A 24,908-nucleotide genomic window follows, 5' to 3' on the forward strand; every position below is an offset into this window, starting at 1 on the left:
GAGGAGTCCGGATTTCTTTATTATCACTATTTTTTTTTTTTTTTTTGGAGGGGGGGTGAATTTTTTTAATTTTTTACCTTTCCCTGCTTCCTTGCCGGGGGGAGCCGCCCGCCGCACCGCTCTCCCCAACCCCCCCCCCCGTCCCCAATCCGGCGAGCGCGGCGATGCCCCGGGCGCCCGCGGCGGCCGCCTGAGCGCCCCCCCCGACGCCGCATGGGCTGCGAGGGGCCCCCCCGCCCCGCCGCGGATCCGCCGGCCCTTGGCTCTGCGCACCATGGCTCGCTTCGGGGAGGAGGGGGCGGCCCGCTACGGGCCGCCGGGCGCCGCGGCCGGCGGCCCCCCCGGGGCGGCGGCGGCGGCGGCGGCGGCGGGGGGCGGCCGGGCGCCGGGGGGGCCCCGCGCCGGCGGCGGCCCCGGCCCGCAGCGCGTCTACAAGCAGTCGATGGCCCAGCGGGCGCGGACCATGGCGCTCTACAACCCCATCCCCGTGCGCCAGAACTGCCTGACCGTCAACCGCTCGCTCTTCCTCTTCAGCGAGGACAACGTGGTGAGGAAGTACGCCAAAAAGATCACCGAATGGCCATATCCTTGCCTGGCAGCGGCGGCGGCGGCGGCGGGGGGCTCCGGCGGGCGCCCCGGCCCCGGGCCCCTGCGGCCGGACAGGCGTCGCTCCCGCACCCCCATCCCCAAATCCCCGCGTCCGGACAGGCGTCGCTCCCGCGCCCCCATCCCCAAATCCCCGCGTCCGGACAGGCGTCGGTCCCGCACCCCCATCCCCAAATCCCCGCGTCCGGACAGGCGTCGGTCCCGTGCCCCCATCCCCAAATCCCTGCGTCCGGACAGGCGCCGCTCCCGCGCCCCCATCCCCAAATCCCCGCGTCCGGACAGGCGTCGGTCCCGCGCCCCCATCCCCAAATCCCCGCGTCCGGACAGGCGTCGGTCCCGCGCCCCCGGCCCCGAACCCCTGCGTCCGGACACGTGTCATTCCTGCGCCCCCATCCCCAAATCCCCACGTCCGGACAGGTGCCCCGTCCCCCAATCCCTGTGTCCAGACAGGCATCGTTCCCATGCCCCCGTCCCCAAATCCCTGCGTCCGGACAGGTGTCGTTCCCGAGCCCCCGGCCCCCAATCCCTGTGTCTGGATAGGTGTCGTTCCTGCGCCCCCATCCCCAAATCCCCACGTCCAGACAGGTGCCCCGTCCCCCAATCCCTGTGTCCAGACAGGCATCGTTCCCATGCCCCTGTCCCCAAATCCCTGCGTCCGGACAGGTGTCGTTCCCAAGCCCCCGGTCCTGAACCCCCACGTGTCCAGACAGGCATCGTTCCCACACCCCCATCCCCAAATCCCCGTGTCTGGCCGGGTGCCCCATCCCCAAATCCCTCCGTCCGGCCAGGCATCATTCCCGTGCCCCCGTCCCCAATTCCCCGCATCCAGTGGGCACCATTCCCACATTCCATCCCCAAATCCCTGCATCCGGCCAGGCGCTGTTCCCGCACCCCGTCACCAAATCCCCGCGTCCAGCCGGGCGCCGTTCCCGTGCCCCATTCCCGCTCCTGAGGTGCCGGTTCCCACGAGGTGCCGGCCGGGATCGGGGCGTCCCCAGCCTTGCCTGGGCCACCATGACCCCCCCCGGCCGGGCTCCGTTCCCACGGTGGCTCCCACTCCCGGGGTGCCCGGGAAGCGGCTCCTGGGGACGCCGACTGCTTCGACTCGGGTGGGAAGTGCCCAAATGTGCCAGACCCGCTGGGATGGGAGCATCCTGCCAGGAAAGGGCCGGGATTTTGGGCCGGGAGCACCGGGCGGCTTCGAGCGGCACCTTTGTGCCGATGCAGGTGGCTTCGGAGCCGTTGGTGCCGGTGCCCGGCCCGGCAACGTCCGCCTGGCTCCTTCCTCCGCCTGCCCGTGACCGCCGGAGCCGCCGGGGCCAAGGGCTCGTTTTGGGGAGATTTGGGCCAGATCCTGCCCGTGCCTCGCTCCCCCCTCCGGTGAACGGGCTATGCCACGTGGTGCCGGCGATGCCGGTGGTGAACGCTTCCCGCAGCGCCGGGGCCCTCGCGGCCGCAGGGAGAGGGGCTGCGGCGGTGCCGGGGCTTGGGCTGCCCCTCGGCCCCGGGAGCCTCCGGCGGGACTGGCAGCCACGCGGCGTGATGGATAGCCGAGGTGTGCCGGATAGCCGTGCGGGATAGCCGGGGCGTGCCGCATAGCCGTGTGGGATAGCCACGCTGTGATGGATAGCTGTGCTGGATAGCCATGTGGGATAGCCATGCCGGATAGCCAAGGCGTGCTGGATAGCCGTGCTGGATAGCCATGCCGGATAGCCATGCCGGATAGCCAAGGCGTGCTGGATAGCCGTGCTGGATAGCCATGTGGGATAGCCATGCCGGATAGCCAAGGCGTGCTGGATAGCCGTGCTGGATAGCCATGCGGGATAGCCAGGATGTGATGGATAGCCATGCCAGATAGCCAAGGCGTGCTGGATAGCCGTGCTGGATAGCCATGTGGGATAGCCAGGATGTGATGGATAGCCATGCCAGATAGCCAAGGCGTGCTGGATAGCCGTGCTGGATAGCCGTGCTGGATAGCCATGCGGGATAGCCATGCGGGATAGCCGAGGTGTGCCAGATAGCCGAGGTGTGCTGGATAGCCACGTGGGATAGCCGAGGTGTGCTGGATAGCCAAGGTGTGCCGGATGGCCACGTGGGATAGCCGAGGTGTGCCGCATAGCCAAGGTGTGCCGGATGGCCACGTGGGATAGCCGAGGTGTGCCGCATAGCCAAGGTGTGCCGGATAGCCACGTGGGATAGCCGAGGTGTGCCGGATAGCCAAGGTGTGCCGGATGGCCACGTGGGATAGCCGAGGTGTGCCGCATAGCCGAGGTGTGCCGGCTATCCGTGCTGGATAGCCGAGGTGTGCCAAAGAGCCAAACTAGATAGCCAAGGTACGTTGGATAGCCAAGCCGTGCCGGATAGCCGAGCTAGAGAGCCAAAGTGTGCCAGATAGCCGAGCCGTGCCGGACAGCTGAGCTGGTCCTGGGGTGGACTCGGCGCCCGGAGCATGGGCACCGTGGGAGCGCGCGGGTCCCCCGCGGTGGCTGCCGGCCCTCGGGGCCCCCGGTGAGGCGGTGGCAGTGCCGAGCCGGGGGGCTGCCGGGGCGCCCTGGCCGCGGCGTTGCTGGCTGGGGAAGGGTGCCTGTGCCGCACCGTGCCGTGCCGTGCCGTGCCGCGCCTGCACCGCGCCGCTTCGGTCCCGGCCGGGCCGAACCCCCACCAGCACCGCGGCTGGCTCGGTTTCCCCACGCGGCGCCGTGCCGGGGCCGTGCCGTGCTGCGCCGTGCCGCGCCAGGCCGGAAGTTTCTTTAGGTTATTCCTTGACTCGGCCGCACTCCTTTTGAATACATGATTTTAGCCACCATCATCGCCAACTGCATCGTCCTGGCGCTGGAGCAGCACCTGCCCGACGAGGACAAGACGCCCATGTCGGAGCGGCTGGTGAGCGCCGGCGCTCGGCGGCACCGGGCGGCACCATCCCCCCCCCGCCCCCCCGCAGCGCCCCCGGACCCGGCTGCGTCCCAGATTCCTCCGTGCCGGCAATCTGGGCCAGGCGGGCGTGCGGGGGACGGGGGACGTGGGGACGCGAGGACACGGAGACGTGGGGACGGGGGATGTGGGGAGGTGGGGACACGGGGACGTGGGGACGGGGGACACGGGGACATAGGGAAGTGGGGACAGGGGACGTGGGGATGGGGACGGGGGACGTGGGGATGGAGACGGGGGATGGGGAACAGGGGATGTGGGGATGTGGGGACGTGGGGACATGGGGATGCAGGGGTGCAGAGATGTGGGGATGGGATGGGGGGATGTGGGGACATGGGGGTGTGGGGACAGGGGACGTGGGGATGGGGATGGGGGGATGTGGGGACATGGGGATGCGGGGATGCGGGGACATGGGGATGTGGGGACAGGGGACGTGGGGATGGGGATGGGGGGACATGGGGACATGGGGACATAGAGACATGGGGATGTGGGGACATAGGGAGGTGGCGATGCAGGGACATGCGGACATGGGGACATGGGGATGCTGGGACATGGGGACATGAGGACGTGAGGACGCAGGGACGTGGGGACACGGAGACACGGGGATGTGGGGACGTGGGGACATGCAGACATGGGGACATGGGGATGCTGGGACATGGGGACATGGGGACGTGAGGATGCAGGGACATGGGGACACGGAGACACGGGGACGGGAGGACGTGGGGACATGGGGATGCGGGGACATAGGGATGTGGGGACCGGGGACAGGGGACATGGGGACATGGGGACATGAGGATGTGAGGATGCAGGGACGTGGGGACACAGAGACACGGGGATGTGGGGATGTGGAGACATGGGGACATGGGGATGTGGGGACATAGGGATGTGAGGACACAGGGACGTGGGGACATGGGGACATGGGGATGTGGGGACATGGGGATGTGGGGACATGGGGACACAGGGACATGGGGATACAGGGATGTGGGGCCATGGGGACACGGGGCCATGAGGATGCGGAGACACGGGGAGGCGGGGATGTGGGGACATGGGGACGTGGGGACGTGGGGATGCGGGGATGCAGGGGTGCAGAGACGTGGGGATGGGGCTGGGGGGACGCGGGGACGCGGGGACGCGGGGACGCGGGGCCGGGGGGCCGGGGGGCCGGGGGGCGGGGAGGCGTGGCCGGCGGCTGACGCGCCGCGGCGCCCCGCGCCCGCAGGACGACACGGAGCCGTACTTCATCGGCATCTTCTGCTTCGAGGCCGGCATCAAGATCCTGGCGCTCGGCTTCGCCCTGCACAAGGGCTCCTACCTGCGCAACGGCTGGAACGTCATGGACTTCGTGGTCGTGCTCACCGGGTGAGCGCCGCCGCCCGCACGCCCGCCCGCACGCACGCACGCACGCGTGCACACGCACACGGGCACGCACACGCACACGGGCACGCACACGCACACGCGTGCCACCGCGCGCACACGCCTGTGAATGTGTTCGTGCGGCCACGTGCACGCGCCTGTGTGTGTGTGCGTGCTACCACCTGCACACGCCTGCGCGTGTTCGTGCAGCCACGTGCACACGTGTGTGTGTGCGTGCTACCACCTGCACGCGCCTGCGCGTGTTCGTGCAGCCATGTGCACACGCGTGTGTGCGCATGCATCCACATGCACATGCCTGTGTGTGCTCGTGCAGCCACGTGCACGCGCGTGTGTGTGCATGCGGCCACGTGCACACACCTGTGCGCATGCAGCCACGTGCACGCGCGCGCGTGTGTGTGCGCGCACGCGCGCCGCGGGCCGTGCCCGGCCGCCACTCGGCTCCCCGGCTCCGCAGGCGCCTCTCAGCGCCGTCGCGCCGTCCCCCGCGGCTCAGCACCGCCGGCGGCTCCCAGCCCGCAGCCCGGCGGGGTGCTGAGCGCCGCCGGAGCACCCGGGGACACAGCGGCGGCGGCAGTGCGCCCAGCACCCCGTCCGCCGGCGCCCTGCGCCCCGCGCCGGCGCTCAGCACCCCGCAGCGTCTGCGCTGCACCTCGTGCCGTGCGCCCAGGCACGCATCCTGCACCCCCTTAGCGTGCACTGTGCACCCGGTACTCTGCACCCTGCGCACTGCACCCAGGCACGCATCCTGCACCCCCTTAGTGTGCACTGTGCACCCGGTACTCTGCACCCTGTGCACTGCACCCAGGCACGCATCCTGCACCCCCTTAGTGTGCACTGTGCACCCGGTACTCTGCACCCTGTGCACTGCACCCAGGCACTCATCCTGCATCCCCTTAGCGTGCACCGTGCACCCAGTACTCTGCACCCTGCACCCTGCACCCAGGCACGCATCCTGCACCCCCTTAGTGTGCACTGTACACCCAGTGCTCTGCACCCTGCACCCTGCACCCTGTGCACTGTGTCCTGTGCTGTGCATCCTGCACCCAGGCATGTACCCTGCACCCTCGAGCATGCACCATGCACCCAGTGCTCTGCACCCTACACCCTCCGCACTGCACCCAGGCACACATCCTGCACCCTTGAGCATACACCATGCACCCAGTGCTCTGCACCCTACACCCTCCGCACTGCACCCAGCACACATCCTGCACCCTCGAGCATGCACCATGCACCCAGTGCTCTGCACCCTACACCCTCCACACTGCACCCAGGCACACATCCTGCACCCTTGAGCATACACCATGCACCCAGTGCTCCGCACCCTACACCCTGCGCGCTGCACCCAGCACACATCCTGCACCCTCGAGCATGCACCGCGCGCCTGGCAGCCCCACCGCGAGCCGCCCCCGTGGGTGCCCCCCGCTGCAGGCAGCCCCGGCGGGCCGGTGTCCCCATTTCCCCCCTCCCCACAAAAAAAAACCCCTCGCAGATTGTATCAATGGAGCCGGGCTGTCGCCACGGCAACGGGCATGAATGAACACGGAGGGTAACCGTGGCGACTGTGAATGGGAACGGCCGGTTGCCATGGCAACCGGGCGATGGGAAGGGACCCTCCGGCATGGCGCGGGGTGGCAGCCGGCTCCGCTGTCGCTCCCGGACACCTGGGTCCCCCGCGCCGCAGGCCCGGCGGTGCCGGCAGTGCTTGGGCCCGCGGGTGTCCCGGCAGCACCCATGGGCGCCCCGGCGGTCTGGTGACCTGGTGGCCCGTAGGGGCCACGGGGCCACACTGGGACATGGTGGGTGACGGGGAGACGTGGCTGGGCTGGAAGGTGGTGGCCCATGGGGAGGCAAGACCAGATGGGGCCGTGGTGCTTCTTGGTGGCCGTGGTGCATGGTCCAAGGTGGACATGTGGCCACACTGGGACGTGGTGGCTCTCATGGCCATGGTGGCATGGCCCATGGTGGACATGTGGCCAGACTGGGATATAGTGGCTCTTGTGGCCATGGTGATGTGGCCCATGGTGGACATATGGCCACATTGGGACACGGCGGCTCTCAGTGGCTGTGCTGACATGGCCCATGGTGGGCATGTGGCCAGACTGGGATGTGGCCACGGGGCCATGGGCCATGGTGGCACGATCCAAGTTGGACATATGGCTGAATTGGGATGTGGTGGCTCTCAGGGCCATGGTGGCATGGTCCAAGGTGGACATATGGCTGAATTGGGATGTGGTGGCTCTGGTGGCCATGGTGGCATGACTCATGGTGGACATATTGCCAGATTGGTCCATGGTGGCTCTCGTGGCCATGGTGGCATGGTCCAAGGTGGACATGTGGCTGGACCACGACGTGGTGGCTCTCATGGCCATGGTGTCATGCCCCATGGTGGACATACGGGCAGGTTGGGCTGTGGTGGCTCTGGCGGCCACGGCGGCAGGGCCTGTGGTGGCCACGGCGGCCCGCGGTAGCCAGCGCACCTGACCCGCCGCTGTCCCGTCCCGCAGCATCCTGGCCACGGTGGGCTCCCAGTTCGACCTGCGGACGCTGCGGGCCGTCCGCGTGCTCCGGCCGCTCAAGCTGGTCTCGGGGATCCCAAGTGAGTGCGGCCCCGGCGGCCCCGGGGGTCCCCCTCCGTGGGTGCCCCCCGCGGGTCCCCGCCGCCGCCTGAGCCCGCCGCTCGCCCCGGGCAGGTTTACAAGTCGTCCTCAAGTCCATCATGAAGGCGATGATCCCCCTGCTGCAGATCGGCCTCCTCCTCTTCTTCGCCATCCTCATCTTCGCCATCATCGGGCTGGAGTTTTACATGGGCAAGTTCCACACCACCTGCTTCGACCTGGTGACGGGTAGGTGCCGCCGCCGGCGCCGCCGGCTCCCTCCCGCGCGTGTCCCCCCCCCCGGCGCCGGCTCCCTGGGCCCGTGGCCCGCGCTCGTTATGGAACGGCCTAATTAATCCGGCACCCCGGTGGAGGCGCCGCTAATTGCAAGGTTGCAACGTGGTGATGGTGGCGGCAGTAGTGGTGGCAGTGGTTGCGGAGGTGGTGGTGGTTGCAGTGGTGGCGGCGGTGGTCGCGGCGGTGCCGGTGGTGGTGGCGTCGGTGGCAGCGGTGATGGTAGTGGTGGCGGTGGTGGCAGCAGTGCTGCTGGAGGTGGTGGCAGTGGTTGCAGTGGTGGTGGCAGTGGTGGCAGTGGCAATGGTGGCGGTGGTGGTGGTGGTTGCAGTGGTGGTGGCGGTGGCAGTGGTGGCGGTGGCGGTGGTGGTTGCAGTGGTGGTGGCGGTGGCAGTGGTGGTGGTGGCAGTGGTGGCGGTGGCAGTGGTGGCGGTGGTTGCAGTGGTGATGGTGGTGGTGATGGTGGCGGTGGTGGTGGTGGTTGCAGTGGTGGTTGCAGTGGTGGCGGCGGTGGTGGTGGTGGCAGTGGCGGCGGTGATGGTGGTGGTGATGGTGGTGGCAGTGGTGGCGGTGGTTGCAGTGATGGTGGTGGTGATGGTTGCAGTGGTGGCGGTGGTTGCAGTGGTGATGGTGGCAGTGATGGTGGTGGTGGTGATGGTGGCAGTGGTGGCGATGGTGGTGGCGGTGGTGGCAGTGGTGGCGGTGGCTGCAGTGATGGTGGTGGTGATGGTGGTGGTGATGGTGGTGGAGATGGTGGCGGCGATGGTGGTGGAGAAGGTGGCGGTGGTTGCAGTGGCGATGGTGGTGGAGATGGTGGCGGCGATGGTGGTGGAGATGGTGGCGGTGGTTTCAGTGGCAGCGGTGGCGGCGGCGGCGGGGACGGGGACAGGACGCAGCCCCGACGCGCCGCCCCCCCGTCCCGCCCCGCCCGGCCCCGCTCGCCGCAGACGAGATCAAGGTGGAAGTTCCTTGCGGGACGGACGAGCCGGCCCGGATCTGCCCCAACGGCACCAAGTGCAAGAAGTACTGGGAGGGGCCCAATTACGGGATCACGCAGTTCGACAACATCCTCTTCGCCGTGCTGACTGTCTTCCAGTGCATCACCATGGAAGGGTGGACGGACCTCCTCTACTATGTGAGCGCCCGCGCCGCCGCGCGCCCGGGGCGGGACGGGGAGGAGAGGGACGGGGGGAGAGGGACAACGGGGAGAGGGACGGGGGGAGAGGGATGGGGAGGAGAGGGACGACAGGGAGAGGGATGGGGGAGAGGGACGGCGGGGAGAGGGACGGGGAGGAGAGGGACGGGGGGAGAGGGACAACGGGGAGAGGGACGGGGGGAGAGGGATGGGGAGGAGAGGGACGACAGGGAGAGGGATGGGGGAGAGGGACGGCGGGGAGAGGGATGGGGAGGAGAGGGACGACAGGGAGAGGGATGGGGGAGAGGGACGGCGGGGAGAGGGATGGGGAGGAGAGGGACGACAGGGAGAGGGATGGGGGAGAGGGACGGCGGGGAGAGGGACGGGGAGGAGAGGGACGGGGAGGAGAGGGACAAGGGGAGAGGGACGGCGGGGAGGGGGCGGGGAGGAGAGGGACGGGGAGAGAGGGACGGGGAGGAGAGGGACGGCGGGGAGAGGGACGGCGGGGAGAGGGACGGGGGAGAGGGATGACAGGGAGAGGGATGGGGAGGAGAGGGACGAGGGAGAGGGATGGGGGAGAGGGACGGCGGGGAGAGGGACGGGGAGGAGAGGGACGGGGAGGAGAGGGACAAGGGGAGAGGGACGGCGGGGAGGGGGCGGGGAGGAGAGGGACGGGGAGAGAGGGACGGGGAGGAGAGGGACGGCGGGGAGAGGGACGGCGGGGAGAGGGACGGGGGAGAGGGATGACAGGGAGAGGGACGGGGAGGAGAGGGACGGTGGGGAGAGGGACGGGGAGGAGAGGGACAAGGATGGGGGGGAGAGGGACGGCGGGGAGAGGGACGGGGAGGAGAGGGACGGTGGGGAGAGGGACATGATGGGGAGAGGGACAGCAGGGAGAGGGATGGCAGGGAGAGGGATGGCACAGGGAGCTGCCCGGACGCCTGGGGCCCCGCGGAGCGGGGAGCGGGCGGGGGCTCTGCGGCAGCTCGGGCTGAGCCCCGGCGAACTCGGCGCACGGGCGCGGGAACGCTCAGCCCCCGGCTCCCCCCCCCCCCCCCCCCCCGGGGCTGCAGAGCAACGACGCCTCAGGGAACACTTGGAACTGGCTCTACTTCATCCCCCTCATCATCATCGGCTCCTTTTTTATGCTGAACCTCGTGCTGGGGGTGCTGTCCGGGTAAGCGGCGGCGGGGGCGGGCGGGGGCCGGGCCGGGGCCGGCGCTGACCCCCCCGCGCCCGCAGGGAGTTCGCCAAGGAGCGGGAGCGGGTGGAGAACCGCCGGGCCTTCCTCAAGCTCCGGCGGCAGCAGCAGATCGAGCGCGAGCTCAACGGCTACATGGAGTGGATCTCCAAAGCGGGTGAGGGTCCCGCCGCCGGCCCCCCGGGCCGCTGCCGCCCCCTGCGCTGCATCTCCTCCAAACCCCTGGCTGCGGCCCCGCCGTCCCGCATCCCCTCCGTGCGGCACCCTCCATCCTCCATCCATCCCTCCATCCTCCATCCTCCATCCATCCCTCCATCCTCCATCCCTCCATCCTCCATCCTCCATCCTCCATCCCTCCATCCTCCATCCTCCATCCCACATCCCCTCCATCCTCCATCCTCCATCCTCCATCCCTCCATCCCACATCCCCTCCATCCATCCCTCCATCCCTCCATCCCACATCGCCTCTGTGCTGCATCTCCTCCATCCTCCATTCCCTCATCCCTCCATCCTCCATCCCTCCATCCCCCCATCCCACATCCCCTCCATCCCATCCCTCCATCCTCCATCCCTCCATCCCCCCATCCCACATCCCCTCCATCCCATCCCTCCATCCCATCCCTCCATCCTCCATCCCTCCATCCCTCCATCCCACATCGCCCCTGTGCTGCATCTCCTCCATCCTCCATTCCCTCATCCCTCCATCCACCATCCTCCATCCCTCCATCCCTCCATCCCTCCATCCCTCCATCCTCCATCCCCTCATCCCTCCATCCCTTCATCCCTCCATCCCTTCATCCCTCCATCCCTCCATCCTCCATCCCCTCATCCCTCCATCCCTTCATCCCTCCATCCTCCATCCCTCCATCCCTCCATCCCTCCATCCGCCATCCCCCCATCCTCCATCCCTCCATCCCTCCATCCTCCATCCCTCCATCCCACATCGCCCCTGTGCTGCATCTCCTCCATCCTCCATTCCCTCATCCCTCCATCCACCATCCTCCATCCCTCCATCCCTCCATCCCACACCCCCTCCATCCCCATCCCCCCATCCTCCATCCCTCCATCCCTCCATCCCTCCATCCTCCATCCCTCCATCCCTCCATCCCTCCATCCGCCATCCCCCCATCCTCCATCCCTCCATCCCTCCATCCCCTCATCCCTCCATCCCTTCATCCCTCCATCCTCCATCCCTCCATCCTCCATCCCCTCATCCCTCCATCCCTCCATCCCCTCATCCCTCCATCCCCTCCATCCCCTCCATCCCTCCATCCCTCCATCCTCCATCCCTCCATCCCTCCATCCTCCATCCCCTCATCCCTCCATCCCCTCATCCCTCCATCCCCTCCATCCCTCCATCCTCCATCCCTCCATCCTCCATCCCCTGCGTGCTGCAGCCCCTCCGCGGTGGCCGCTGCTCCGCGGGAGCCCGCGGCCCTCGGCCAAGCGCTGCCGCGATGCAGCTTGGCCCCGGCCCCAGCTCCGCGGCGGAGGCTTCCCCGGCCGCCCCGGCCATCTGCCGCCGTGGCCTAGATTCACGCGGGCGCTTTTCCCCCAGAAGAAGTGATCCTGGCGGAGGATGAGACCGACGGAGAGCAGAGACTCCCCTTCGATGGTAAGTGCCCTGCCCCGGGGCACGGGGCTCCCGCTGGCCACCAGCCAGGGGCTCCTGGCCACCAGCCGCGGGGGGGTTATAGCCACCAGCCGGGGGGTTATAGCCACCAACTGGGGGATTATAGCCACCAGCCGGGGGGGATTATAGCCACCAGCCGGGGGGTTATAGCCGCCAACTGGGGGATTATAGCCACCAGCCAGGGGGTTATAGCCACCAGCCAGGGGCTCCTGGCCACCAGCCGGGGGGTTATAGCCACCAGGTGGGGGGGTCTATAGCCCAGACCGGGGTCCCATAGCCCCGAGCCAGGGGGTTTTAGCCCAGACCGGGGTCCCGAAGCCCCGAGCCGGGGTTTTGCCTGGGGGCGGGGGGCGCCGCGGGGGCCGGGGGCCGCCCCGAGTGACGCCCGTCTCCCCCTGCCGCGCGTGGCCACCGTCGGAGCCCTGCGCCGCGCCACCCTCAAGCGGAGCCAGACGGACCTGCTGCGCCCCGAGGACGTTGACGAGCAGCTGGCCGACATCTCCTCCGTGGGTGCGTGGGGCCGCGGGCGCTGGCGCCGCCGGGCCGCGCCGGGCCGGGCCGGGCCGTGCCAGGCCACCCGCCGCCAGCGACCCCCTCCGCTCCCCCCGGCAGGTTCCCCCTTCGCCCGCGCCAGCCTCAAAAGTGCCAAGCTGGAAAACTCCACGTTTTTCCACAAGCGGGAGAGGAGGATGCGTTTCTACATCCGCCGCATGGTCAAAACTCAGGCCTTCTACTGGACCGTCCTCAGTCTGGTAGCTCTCAACACCTTGTGTGTTGCTATAGTTCACTACGACCAGCCAGATTGGCTATCCGACTTCCTCTGTGAGTAGCGCCCGCCGCGCCGGGCCCGCGCTGGGCCGCGGGAACGCCGGGCTGGGTGTGGGAATGCTGGGCTGGGCCGTGGGAACGCTGGGCTGGGCGTGGGAACGCTGGGCTGGGCCGCGGGAACGCTGGGCTGGGTGTGGGAATGCTGGGCTGGGCCGTGGGAACACTGGGCTGGGCGTGGGAACGCCGGGCTGGGCCGTGGGAACGCTGGGCTGGGCGTGGGAATGCTGGGCTGGGCCGCGGGAACGCTGGGCTGGGTGTGGGAATGCTGGGCTGGGCCGTGGGAACACTGGGCTGGGCGTGGGAATGCTGGGCTGGGCGTGGGAACGCCGGGCTGGGCCGTGGGAACGCTGGGCTGGGCGTGGGAATGCTGGGCTGGGCCGTGGGAACGCCGGGCTGGGCCGCGGGAACGCTGGGCTGGGTGTGGGAATGCCGGGCTGGGCCGTGGGAACGCTGGGCTGGGCGTGGGAATGCTGGGCTGGGCGTGGGAACGCCGGGCCGGGCCGTGGGAACACTAGGCCGGGCCACGGGAACCGGACCGGGCGCGGGAACGCTGGGCTGGCCGTGGGAACCGGGCTGGGCGCGGGAACTGGCCAGGTGTGGGAACGCTGGGCTGGGCCGTGGGAACTGGGCCTCGTGCGGGAACGCTGGGCCGGGCTGTGCGAACGCCGTGCTGGGCTGCGGGAACTGGTTTGGGCGCGGGAATGCTGGGCTGGGCCGTGGGAACACTGGGCCGGGTGCGGGAATGCTGGGCCGGGCCGTGGGAACCAGGCTGGGCGTGGGAACGCCGCGTTGGGCTGCAGGAACTGGTTTGGGCGTGGGAACCAGCTGGGTGCGGGAACGCTGGGCTGGGCCGTGGGAACTGGGCCGGGTGCGGGAATGCTGGGCCGGGCTGTGGGAACGCCGCGCTGGGCTGCAGTAACTGGTTTGGGCGCGGGAACGCTGGGCTGGGCCGTGGGAACACTGGGCTGGGCCGTGGGAATGCCGCATTGGACCGCGGGAACTGGGCTGGGTGCGGGAACACCACGTTGGGCCATGGGAACCGGGCCGGGCACGGGAATGCTGGGCTGTGGGAATGCCGCGGGAACGGGGCCAGGCTGTGGGAATGCCGCGCAGGGCTGCAGGAACCGGGATCGGTGCGGGAACCAGGGCGGGCGTGGGAACGCTGCACCGGCGCCAGGCCATGGGAACCCAGTGCCGGGCTGCGGGAACTGGGGCAGGGGTGGGAATGCTGCACTGGTGCCAGGCCACGGGAATGCTGTACTGGGCTGCGGGAACTGGGGCAGGTGTGGGAACGCTGCACTGGCGCCAGGCCACGGGAATGCTGTACTGGGCTGCGGGAACTGGGGCAGGCGTGGGAATGCTGCACTGGTGCCAGGCCACGGGAATGCTGTACTGGGCTGCGGGAACTGGGACAGGCGTGGGAACGCTGCACTGGTGTCAGGCCATGGGAATGCTGTACTGGGCTGCGGGAACTGGGGCAGGCGTGGGAATGCTGCACTGGTGCCAGGCCACGGGAATGCTGTACTGGGCTGCGGGAACTGGGGCAGGCGTGGGAACGCTGCACTGGGTCGTGGGAAGCGGGACGGGCGCGGGAACGCTGCACCAGTGCCGGGCTGCAGGAATTGGGGCAGGCGGGGGAGCGCCGGGCCGTGGGAAGCGGGACGGGCGCGGGAACGCCGCGCGGGGCCGCGGGAACGCCGGAGCAGACGCCGGAACCGCCGTTTGGCTCCCTCTTCCCTCCGCAGACTATGCAGAATTCATTTTCTTGGGACTCTTTATGTCCGAAATGTTTATAAAAATGTACGGGCTGGGGACGCGGCCTTACTTTCACTCGTCCTTCAACTGCTTCGACTGTGCCGTAAGTGCGGCCCCGCGCCCCGCGCGCGCCGGCGGCGCTGTGCCGTGCCGCGGCCCCGGCCCCGACGCCCGCTCCCCTCCGGCAGGTCATCATCGGCAGCATCTTCGAGGTGATCTGGGCCGTCGTGAAGCCGGGAACATCCTTCGGGATCAGCGTGCTACGAGCTCTCAGGTTACTGCGCATCTTCAAAGTCACCAAGTAAGTGCGCCGAGCCGCCGCGCACCCGCGCGCCGAGCGGCCGTGTCCGTGCCGTGCACGGAGCCGCCGTGCGCCCGCGCGCCGAGCGGCCGTGTCCGTGCCGTATACGGAGCCGCCGTGTGCCCGCGCGCCGAGCGGCCGTGTCCGTGCTGTGTGCCGAGCCGCCGTGTCCGTGCCGTGCACGGAGCCGCCGTGCGCCCGCGTGCCGAGCGGCCGTGTCCGTGCTGTGTGCCGAGCCGCCGTGTCCGTGCCATGCACGGAGCCGCCGTGCGCCCGCGCGCCGAGCGGCCGTGTCCGTGCTGTGTGCCGAGCCGCCGTGTCCGTGCCGTGCACGGAGCCGCCGTGCGCCCGCGTGCCGAGCGGCCGTGTCCGTGCTGTGTGCCGAGCCGCCGTGTCCGTGCCATGCACGGAGCCGCCGTGCGCCCGCGCGCCGAGCGGCCGTGTCCGTGCTGTGTGCCGAGCCGCCGTGTCCGTGCCGTGCACGGAGCCGCCGTGCGCCCGCGTGCCGAGCGGCCGTGTCCGTGCTGTGTGCCGAGCCGCCGTGTCCGTGCCGTGCACGGAGCCGCCGTGCGCCCGCGCGCCGAGCGGCCGTGTCCGTGCTGTGTGCCGAGCCGCCGTGTCCGTGCCGTGCACGGAGCCGCCGTGCGCCCGCGTGCCGAGCGGCCGTGTCCGTGCTGTGTGCCGAGCCGCCGTGTCCGTGCCATGCACGGAGCCGCCGTGCGCCCGCGCGCCGAGCGGCCGTGTCCGTGCTGTGTGCCGAGCCGCCGTGTCCGTGCCGTGCGTGGAGCCGCCGTGCGCCCGCACGCCGAGCGGCCGTGTCCGTGCTGTGTGCCGAGCCGCTGTGTCCGTGCCGTGCGCGGAGCCGCCGCGCGCCCGCGCGCCGAGCGGCCGTGTCCGTGCTGTGTGCCGAGCCGCCGTGTCCGTGCCGTGCCCGGAGCCGCCGTGTGCCCGCGCGCCGAGCCGCTGTGTCCGTGCTGTGTGCCGAGCCGCCGTGTCCGTGCCGTGCGCGGAGCCGCCGTGCGCCAGCGCGCCGAGCGGCCGCGCGCCGGCGCGCCCAGCCCCGCTGTGCCCTGCCAGGTACTGGGCTTCCCTGAGGAACCTGGTGGTCTCCCTGCTCAACTCCATGAAGTCCATCATCAGCCTCCTGTTCCTCCTCTTCCTCTTCATCGTCGTCTTCGCCCTCTTGGGGATGCAGCTCTTCGGGGGGCAGTGAGTGGCGGCGCGGGGGGCGGGAGGGGGGCTGGGGCACCCGCTGTGCCGGCGGGGGCTCAACCGTGCGCCGCCGCCCCCGCCGGCAGGTTCAACTTCGACGACGGGACCCCCCCGACCAACTTCGACACCTTCCCGGCAGCAATAATGACGGTCTTTCAGGTAGGGCCCCTGCGGCGCAGCACGGCGCGGCACGGCTCGGCGCGGCTCGGCACGGCCGGGGCGGCAGCGGGTGCCCGGTCCGTCCCCCCCTGCCCGCGCCCCCGCTCCTATCCCCCCCCCACCAGATCCTGACAGGCGAAGACTGGAACGCGGTGATGTACGACGGCATCAAATCTCAGGGCGGCGTCAAGGGCGGGATGGTTTTCTCCGTCTACTTCATCGTCCTCACCCTCTTCGGCAACTGCATCCTCCCAGCGGCGCCGCCGGGGGATGGGGAGGGGCAGGACGCCTGGGCCCGCGGGCGTGGTGGGGCGATTGGGGGGGACAGGATGCCTGGGGCCCCCAGCACGGCGGGAATGGGGATGGTGATGATGGGGGGGGTCAGGACGCCTGGGCCCGCCGGCGCGGCACGGCACGGGAATGGGGATGGTGATGATGGGGGGGGTCAGGACGCCTGGGCCCGCCGGCGCGGCACGGCGCGGGAATGGGGATGGTGATGATGGGGGGGGTCAGGACGCCTGGGCCCGCCGGCGCGGCACGGCGCGGGAATGGGGATGGTGATGATGGGGGGGGTCAGGACGCCTGGGCCCGCCGGCGTGGCACGGCGCGGCACGCTGCCCCCCGGACGCGCTTTGCCTTGACGGGGCGCCCAGACACCCTCCTGAACGTCTTCCTGGCCATCGCGGTGGACAACCTGGCCAACGCGCAGGAGCTCACCAAGGTGAGGGCCCGGCGCGGCGGGCGGCGGCGGGGGGCCGCGCCGGTGGCACCGCCGCCGGGACCCTCCCCGCCGCCGCCGCCGCCGCCACGGCCCCCTCGGGCGTTGCAGGACGAGCAGGAGGAGGAGGAAGCCGCCAACCAGAAGCTGGCGCTGCAGAAGGCCAAGGAGGTGGCCGAAGTGAGCCCGCTCTCGGCGGCCAACATGTCCATCGCCGCGTGAGTGCCGGGGCCGCCCCGGGGCCGCCCGGTTCCCCCCCCCCCCGGGCCGGGCCGGGCCGGGCCGCCGCCGGCACGCTCGCCCTCGGTGTCTCCCTGCAGGAGGGAGCAGCAGAGGAACCAGAAGGCGCCGCGGTCGGTGTGGGAGCAGCGGGCGAGCGAGCTGCGCAGGCAGAACCTGCTGGCGAGCCGGGAGGCGCTGTGCCCCGCGCCGGAGCCCGACGAGCGCCGGCGCCTCGGCCCCGCGCGCCGCCTCCGCCCGGACGCCAAGACCCACCTGGACCGGCCGCTGGTGGTGGAGCCCCGGGAGAACCGCAACAACAACGCCAACGGCGAGGCGCCGGCCGCCGGCGACGGCTCCCGGCGACCGCCCCGCGCCGCCGCCCGCCGCGACCGCCCGCCCGAGCCGCACCGGCGGCACCGGCCGGCCGAGGGCGAGCGGGAGCAGCAGCAGCGGCGGCGGCACCGCGGGCGCCGCCGGCCGGACGCCGGCGAGGACGAGGAGGACGAGGAGGAGGAGGAGGAGGAGGAGGAGGAAGGAGGCGGCGGGCGGGCGGAGCGGCGGCCGCGGCACCGCGACGGCGAGGACGGCGAGCGCCGCCGGCGCCACCGGCACGCCGGGCAGCCCGAGGGGCGGCGGGAGGACAAGGAGCGGCGGCACCGGCGGCGGAGGTGGGCGGCCGGGGCGGCGGCGCGGGGCGGCGGCGGGGCCCCCCCCTCGCCGCGGCCCCCCGCTCTGAGCCCCCCGCCGGCGCCCGCGTTGCCTCCCCAGGGAGAACCACGGTCCCGGGGGGCCGCCCGGCCCCACGCTCTCCACCGCCCGCCCCATCCAGCAGGAGCCGGGCCGGCCCGGGCCCCGCGCGGCCGAGGACGCGGACAACGCGACCAACGACAAGCTGGCCGCCGGCGAGCCCCCGGCGCCCGCGGGCGCCCGCCGGAGCCCCGACCCGGAGCCGGCCAAGGCGCCCGCGAGGCCCGAGCACACGGCCGTGGAGATCCCGCCGCCCTTCGCGCCGCCCGCCCGCGGCGCCGTCCTCCAAGGTAGGCGCGGACGTGGCTACGGGCGGCCACCTGGCTCGGCGCCCGCCGGCGCGGGCTCTGGCACGCGTCCCCCTGCCCGCAGTGAACAAGAACGCCAACCCCGACCCGCTGCCCAAGAAGGAGGAGGAGAAGAAGGAGGAGGAAGCCGGCGAGCAGGAGGAGAACGGGCCCAAGCCCATGGTGCCCTACAGCTCCATGTTCATCCTCTCCACCACCAACCCGTGAGCGCCGCCCCGGGGCGGGTGGGGGGTGGGGGGGGACACACGCGGGCCCGGCACCCGGCGGGGGTCCCGGCCGCCCCGCCGCGGCCCTCAGCGCCCTGCCGGGCTCTCGGCAGCTTCCGCCGCCTGTGCCACTACATCGTCAACCTGCGCTACTTCGAGATGTGCATCCTCCTGGTGATCGCCATGAGCAGCATCGCCCTGGCCGCCGAGGACCCCGTGCAGCCCAACGCCCCCCGCAACAACGTGAGCCCCCTCCCCCCCCGCCCCGCAGCTCCGTCCCAAGGAGACCCACCTCGCGGGTCCTGCTAGGGGCTGCTCATCCCCGGGGCCACCTTCTGCTACCGCCGAGACCTACCTATGGGGCCACTTGCGCCCATGGCCACCTTCTCCTGCCCCTGAGACCTACCCACAGGGCCACTCATTCCTGGGGCCATCTTCTCCCACCTCCAAGACCTACCTATGGGGCCACTTGCACCGTGGCCACCTTCTCCTGCCCCCAAAACCCACCTCAGGGGACCTGCTAGGGGCTGCTCATCCCCGGGGCCACCTTCTCCTACCTCCAAGACCTACCTATGGCATCACTTGCACCCATGGCCACCTTCTCCTAGCCCTGAGACCTATGAGACCTACCTTAGGGGTCCTGCAATGGGGCCACTTGTCCCCATGGCCACCTTCTCCTACCTCCAAGACCTACCTATGGTGCCACTTGCGCCCATGGTCACCTTCTCCTGCCCCCAAAGCACACCTCAGGGTCCTTCCAAGGGGCTGCTCATCTCCATGGCCACCTTCTCCTGCCCCCGAGACCCACCTCGGGGTCCTGCAATGGGGTCACTCATCCCCATGGCCACCGGGTCAAGCCGGGTGACCCCGGGCGGCCCCACACCGGTGTCCTCGGCACCCCCGGGACCTTCTCGCCGTCATGCCCAGGTCTTGCGCTACTTCGACTACGTCTTCACGGGCGTCTTCACCTTCGAGATGGTGATCAAGGTGAGCGGGGTGGGGGGCGGCCGCGACGGGGCGCGGTGGAGGCTTGGGGGCTCCCGGCCGTCCTGGCGCCCCCGTCACCCCCTCGTCCCCTCCCGGCAGATGGTGGATCTGGGGCTGGTGCTTCACCAAGGTGCCTATTTCCGGGACCTGTGGAACATCCTGGACTTCATCGTGGTCAGCGGGGCGCTGGTGGCCTTCGCCTTCACGTGAGTGTCCCCCCCCGCCGCCCCCGCCGCGGGGCCCGGACTCCTGGGCCCCCCGCGGGGCTGAGGGGCCGCAGCACCCCGTGGGGACGAGGGGACACATGGGGGGAGCAGGCGGGGGGCGGCGGGCAGGGGACAGGGATGGCTGCTGGGGTCTGCCTCTCCCAGTGCTTCCCAGTGCCTCCCAGTATTTCCCAGCACCTCCCAGTTCTTCCCAGCACCTCTCAGTGCCCCCCAACACCTCCCAGTGCCCCCCACGGCTCCCAGTACCTCCTAACACATCCTAGTGCCTCCCACCACCTCCCAGTGCCTCCCAGTACCTTCCTGCACCTCCCAGTTCCCTGCATCTGCCCTTGGCTCCCTCAGCCCCTGCTGGGACCACGTCTGGGCCTGGGACACTCACACGTGCACACATGCACCCGCACACGCGCACACGCACCCACCCCGTGCACACGCACACCCCCATGCATGCACACACTCCTTGCACACGCACACCGCCATGCACACCCACTCCTGTACACACGCACACCCCCGTGCACACACACACTCCTTGCACACGCACACCGCCATGCACACCCACTCCTGTACACACGCACACCCCCGTGCACACACACACTCCTGTGCACACATATGTACCTGCCCTGTGCACGTGCGCACCCCCGTGCACACCCGCCCCGTGCACACGCACATCCCCGTGCACGCACACACCCCTGTGCACACCCACTCCTGTACACACGCACACCCCCGTGCACACACACACCCCCGTGCACACATATGCACCCGCCCTGTGCACGTGCTCACCCCCGTGCACACCCGCCCCGTGTACACACACATCCCTGTGCACACGCCCCGCGCCCGCCCGCGCCTCCCGCGCTCCGCTGTGCCGCTCGACGTCCTTCCTCGCCGCTGGCTGCTGCACCGTGCCGTGCCGTGCCGTGCCGTGCCGTGTCCTGCCGTGCCGTGCCGTGCCGTGTCATGCCGTGCCGTGTTGCGCCGTGCCGTGCCGTGCCGTGTCATGCCGTGCCGTCCTGTGTCGCGCTGTGCCGTGTCGCACCGTGCCGTGCCGTGTCATGCCGTGCCGTGCCGTGTCATGCCGTCCCATGTCGCGCCGTGCCGTGTTGTGCCATGCTGTGCCGTGCCGTGCCGTGTTGTACCGTGCCGTGCCGTGTCGTGTCGTGTCGTGCCGTCCTGCTGCCACCCCGGTTCCCCGGCCCCCGGCACCGGTGGCCCCGCGGCCCCGCTTGCCTGGGGGCTCAGTCTGCTACAGGGCAAAACCCCCCAGAGCAGGGGCAAAACCCCCCCCAGTGCAGGGGGGAACCCCCCAGTGCAGGGGCAAAACCCCCCAGTGCAGGGGGCAAAGACCCCCCAGTGCAGGGGGCAAAACCCCCCAGTGCAGGGGGCAAAGACCCCCCAGTGCAGGGGGGACCTCCCCCCCCCCAGCGCAGACTGTGCAATATGCTGGCAAAGGATGCACAATCTGTTAATAAAGAACACATAACCTCTTAGTAAAGGATATGTAACCTGTTAGTACAGGATGCCTAATCCCCTAGTAAAGGATGCACAATCCATTAATAAAGGATGCAAAATCCCTTAGTAAAGGATGTGTATAATCTGTTAGCAAAGGATGCACAATCCCTAGTAAAGGATGCAAAATCCATTAATAAAGGATGCAAAATCCCTTACTAAAGGATGTGTAATCCCTTAGTAAAGGATGCACAATCCCTAGTAAAGGATGCAAAATCCATTCATAAAGGATGCGTACGAATTCTGTTAGTAAAGGATGTGTAATCCCTTAGTAAAGGATGCACAAGCCGTTAATAAAGGATGCGTAATCCCTTAGTAAAGGATGTGTAATCCCTTAGTAAAGGACGCACAATCCCTAGTAAAGGATGCAAAATCCATTCATAAAGGATGCATAATCTGTTAGTAAAGGATGTGTAATCCCTTAGTAAAGGATGCATAATCTGTTAGTAAAGGATGCGTAATCCCTTAGTAAAGGACGCGTAATCCCCTAGTGCGGGATGCCCGACCCGCTGGCCGAGGCTGCGCGGCCCCCAGTAAGGGTGCGCGGCCGCGGTGGAGGAGCGGCGAGCCCGGCCGTCGGCGGGGCGGGGGGCACACGTGCGCGGGCGCCGCCGCCGCCGGCTCTCACCGCGCCTTGTCTCTCCCCTGCCGCCGCCGCCGCCGCCGCCGCCGCCGCCGCCGCCGCAGGAGCAGCTCACGGTAAAGTCCCTCCGCCTTCCCGTCTCCCGCTTCTGCCCTTCCTCGTGCGCAATGGGGGGGGGGGTTCGCCGGCGCCCGGCCGCTCCAGGACGCCTGGGCCCCGGAGCGCGGTGGGGGGCGTGTGTGTGGGGGGGGTGTGGGGGGACACCCCGGGGCACCCTTGGGTGCCGGGACCTCACGGACGCCCCGTCCCCCCCCCCCACCACCCCGTGCAGCGGCAGCAGCAAAGGGAAGGACATCAACACCATCAAGTCCCTCCGCGTCCTCCGCGTCCTCCGGCCCCTGAAGACCATCAAGAGGTTGCCGAAGCTCAAGGTGGGCCGCGGCGGGTGGGGGTCCCTCGAGGGGGGGGGGGCTCCGCTCTTCCCAGGCGTCCCGAGCCGGCGCCCACCCCGTCCCGTCCGCCGCCCTCCAGGCCGTCTTCGACTGCGTGGTGAACTCCCTCAAGAACGTCCTCAACATCCTCATCGTCTACATGCTCTTCATGTTCATCTTCGCCGTGGTGGCCGTCCAGCTCTTCAAGGGCAAGTTCTTCTACTGCACCGACGAGTCCAAGGAGTTCGAGAAGGACTGCAGGTAGGGCCTGCCGTGGGGACCCCTCCGGCCACCGCGGGCGACGGAGACGCGGCCGGGCTCTGCCGGGACCTGTCCCCGCCTTGGTCCCATCGCGTTTTCCCACCGCAGGGGGGAATATCTGGTCTACGAGAAGGACAACGAGGTGAAGGCGCAGAAGCGGGAGTGGAAGAAGTACGAGTTTCACTACGACAACGTGCTCTGGGCTCTGCTCACCCTCTTCACCGTGTCCACGGGAGAAGGCTGGCCGCAGTAAGGGCGTGGGACCTCCCCGAGCTTCGTGGGGGCCCACCAGCTGTCTCCCACGCGGGGGCAGGGGGCACTGGGGTCTCACCTGGGTTTAAGCCTAGAGGAGCACGTCCTGGTGGACCGAGCCCCGGTTTGGACACCTGGCTCCTGCAGGACCAAGAGCCGTGTGGGGTTGGACCGCGCTGGGGATGCCCGGGGGGTCTCGCACCTCCCCGTGGCTTCCCCACCCCGTCTCTGCTCTCGGCCCACCGCAGGGTCCTCAAGCACTCGGTGGACGCCACCTACGAGAACCAGGGCCCCAGCCCGGGCTACCGCATGGAGATGTCCATCTTCTACGTGGTCTACTTCGTGGTCTTCCCCTTCTTCTTCGTCAACATCTTCGTGGCCTTGATCATCATCACCTTCCAGGAGCAGGGGGACAAGATGATGGAGGAGTACAGCCTGGAGAAGAACGAGGTGCGCCGCGCGCCAGCGTCCCGGCGGGACCTGGAGGGGGGGGACGCGTCCCACGCTGTGGTTTCCCCCCCGCAGAGGGCCTGCATCGACTTCGCCATCAGCGCGAAGCCCCTGACGCGCCACATGCCCCAGAACCGCCAGAGCTTCCAGTACCGCATGTGGCAGTTCGTGGTGTCCCCTCCCTTCGAGTACACCATCATGGCCATGATCGCCCTCAACACCATCGTCCTCATGATGAAGGTGGGTGCTTGGGGCGGGCCGGGCCGGGCCGCGGCGGCGTTTCCGTCCCTGGGGTCTGCCCCTGCTCCCCGTCCCACCGCTGTCCTCCAGGACCCACCCCCGTCCCCTGGACGTGTCCCCGCTCCTTGGGAGCCGCCTTGGGACCCCTTCTCGTCCCCGCGCCCCAGGACCCATCTTGTCCCATAGGACCTGTCCCGGCCCCTTGGGGCTGTGCTGTCCCCCAGGACGTGTCCCCGTCCCCCAGCGCTGTCCCCCCCCCCTCGGAGCGTCCCCACCGCCTCGGCGCGTCCCCGGCCCCACCTCCCGTGTCCCCCGCAGTTCTACGACGCCTCGGACGCCTACGAGAACGTGCTGAAGATGTTCAACAACGTCTTCACCTCGCTCTTCTCCCTCGAGTGTCTCCTCAAGATCATGGCCTTCGGCGTGCTGGTAGGCGCCGCCGCGCTGCCGGGGACGGCACCGGCACCGCCGGCTCGCGCGAGCGCCCCGGCTCCGGGGCTGCTCCCGCCCCCCGAGCCCGGAGCGTCCCCAGCCGGGGGCCGAGGCTGCGGCGCGGGGCGCGGGGCGTCCCCCCTCCCCCGGCCCTTCGCACCCTGCTTCGGCTCGGCACCCTGGGGAGCCGGTGCGCGGTGATCACGGGATCCCGGGGAGCCGGTGCGCGGTGATCACGGGATCCTGGGGAGCTGGTGTGCAGTGATCACGGGATCCCGGGGAGCCCGTGCGCGGTGATCACGGGATCCCAGGGAGCTGGTGTGCAGTGATCACGGGATCCCGGGGAGCCCGTGCGCGGTGATCACGGGATCCCGGGGAGCTGGTGTGCAGTGATCACGGGATCCCGGGGAGCTGGTGTGCGGTGATCACGGGATCCCGGGGAGCCGGTGCGCGGTGATCACGGGATCCCGGGGAGCTGGTGTGCAGTGATCACGGGATCCCGGGGAGCCGGTGCGCGGTGATCACGGGATCCCGGGGAGCTGGTGTGCAGTGATCACGGGATCCCGGGGAGCCGGTGCATGGTGATCACGGGATCCCGGGGAGCTGGTGTGCAGTGATCACGGGATCCCGGGGAGCCGGTGCATGGTGATCACGGGATCCCGGGGAGCTGGTGTGCAGTGATCACGGGATCCCGGGGAGCCGGTGCGCGGTGATCACGGGATCCTGGGGAGCCGGTGCGCAGTGATCACGGGATCCCGGGGAGCTGGTGTGCAGTGATCACGGGATCCCGGGGAGCCGGTGCGCGGTGATCACGGGATCCCGGGGAGCTGGTGTGCAGTGATCACGGGATCCCGGGGAGCCGGTGCGCGGTGATCACGGGATCCCGGGGAGCTGGTGTGCAGTGATCACGGGATCCCGGGGAGCCGGTGCGCGGTGATCACGGGATCCCGGGGAGCTGGTGTGCAGTGATCACGGGATCCCGGGGAGCCGGTGCATGGTGATCACGGGATCCCGGGGAGCTGGTGTGCAGTGATCACGGGATCCCGGGGAGCCGGTGCATGGTGATCACGGGATGCCGGGGAGCTGGTGTGCGGTGATCACGGGATCCTGGGGAGGCAGTGCGCGGTGATCACGGGATCCTGGGGAGCCGGTGCGCAGTGATCACGGGATCCCAGGGAGCCGGTGCGCGGTGATCATGGGATCCTGGGGAGCCAGTGCGTGGGTGATCATGGGACCGAAAGAAGCCGGTGCACAGGTGATCATGGGATCCTGGGGGTCTGGTGCACAGGTGACTGCGGGATCCAGGGGATCTAGTGCACAGGTA

The 24,908-nt window shown here is 69.7% G+C and overlaps 1 protein-coding gene across 1 annotated transcript in view; it reads left to right on the forward strand.

Moving 5' to 3' along the window:
• The first annotated feature begins 274 nt into the window (after positions 1–274).
• The window catches only part of CACNA1A (calcium voltage-gated channel subunit alpha1 A), a 44,198-nt gene continuing 19,564 nt past the window's right edge, over positions 275–24,908 (forward strand). The window contains exons 1-31 of the mRNA XM_062598345.1: positions 275–582; positions 3,384–3,489; positions 4,754–4,893; positions 7,413–7,504; positions 7,599–7,751; positions 8,744–8,931; positions 10,005–10,108; positions 10,174–10,289; positions 11,691–11,747; positions 12,186–12,275; positions 12,378–12,587; positions 14,339–14,451; positions 14,537–14,649; positions 15,727–15,858; positions 15,948–16,020; positions 16,146–16,263; positions 16,674–16,741; positions 16,850–16,956; positions 17,059–17,443; positions 17,543–17,628; positions 17,729–17,997; positions 18,080–18,218; positions 18,335–18,464; positions 19,149–19,208; positions 19,308–19,414; positions 21,850–21,949; positions 22,050–22,210; positions 22,319–22,459; positions 22,711–22,912; positions 22,988–23,152; positions 23,471–23,581. Coding sequence (XP_062454329.1) covers positions 275–582; positions 3,384–3,489; positions 4,754–4,893; positions 7,413–7,504; positions 7,599–7,751; positions 8,744–8,931; positions 10,005–10,108; positions 10,174–10,289; positions 11,691–11,747; positions 12,186–12,275; positions 12,378–12,587; positions 14,339–14,451; positions 14,537–14,649; positions 15,727–15,858; positions 15,948–16,020; positions 16,146–16,263; positions 16,674–16,741; positions 16,850–16,956; positions 17,059–17,443; positions 17,543–17,628; positions 17,729–17,997; positions 18,080–18,218; positions 18,335–18,464; positions 19,149–19,208; positions 19,308–19,414; positions 21,850–21,949; positions 22,050–22,210; positions 22,319–22,459; positions 22,711–22,912; positions 22,988–23,152; positions 23,471–23,581 — 4,344 coding nt within the window. The remainder of the gene's footprint in view (positions 583–3,383; positions 3,490–4,753; positions 4,894–7,412; positions 7,505–7,598; positions 7,752–8,743; positions 8,932–10,004; positions 10,109–10,173; positions 10,290–11,690; positions 11,748–12,185; positions 12,276–12,377; positions 12,588–14,338; positions 14,452–14,536; positions 14,650–15,726; positions 15,859–15,947; positions 16,021–16,145; positions 16,264–16,673; positions 16,742–16,849; positions 16,957–17,058; positions 17,444–17,542; positions 17,629–17,728; positions 17,998–18,079; positions 18,219–18,334; positions 18,465–19,148; positions 19,209–19,307; positions 19,415–21,849; positions 21,950–22,049; positions 22,211–22,318; positions 22,460–22,710; positions 22,913–22,987; positions 23,153–23,470; positions 23,582–24,908) is intronic.

The sequence above is a fragment of the Rhea pennata genome, chromosome 33 (genome assembly GCF_028389875.1).
Source record: "Rhea pennata isolate bPtePen1 chromosome 33, bPtePen1.pri, whole genome shotgun sequence".
Taxonomy (NCBI): Eukaryota; Metazoa; Chordata; class Aves; order Rheiformes; family Rheidae; genus Rhea; species Rhea pennata.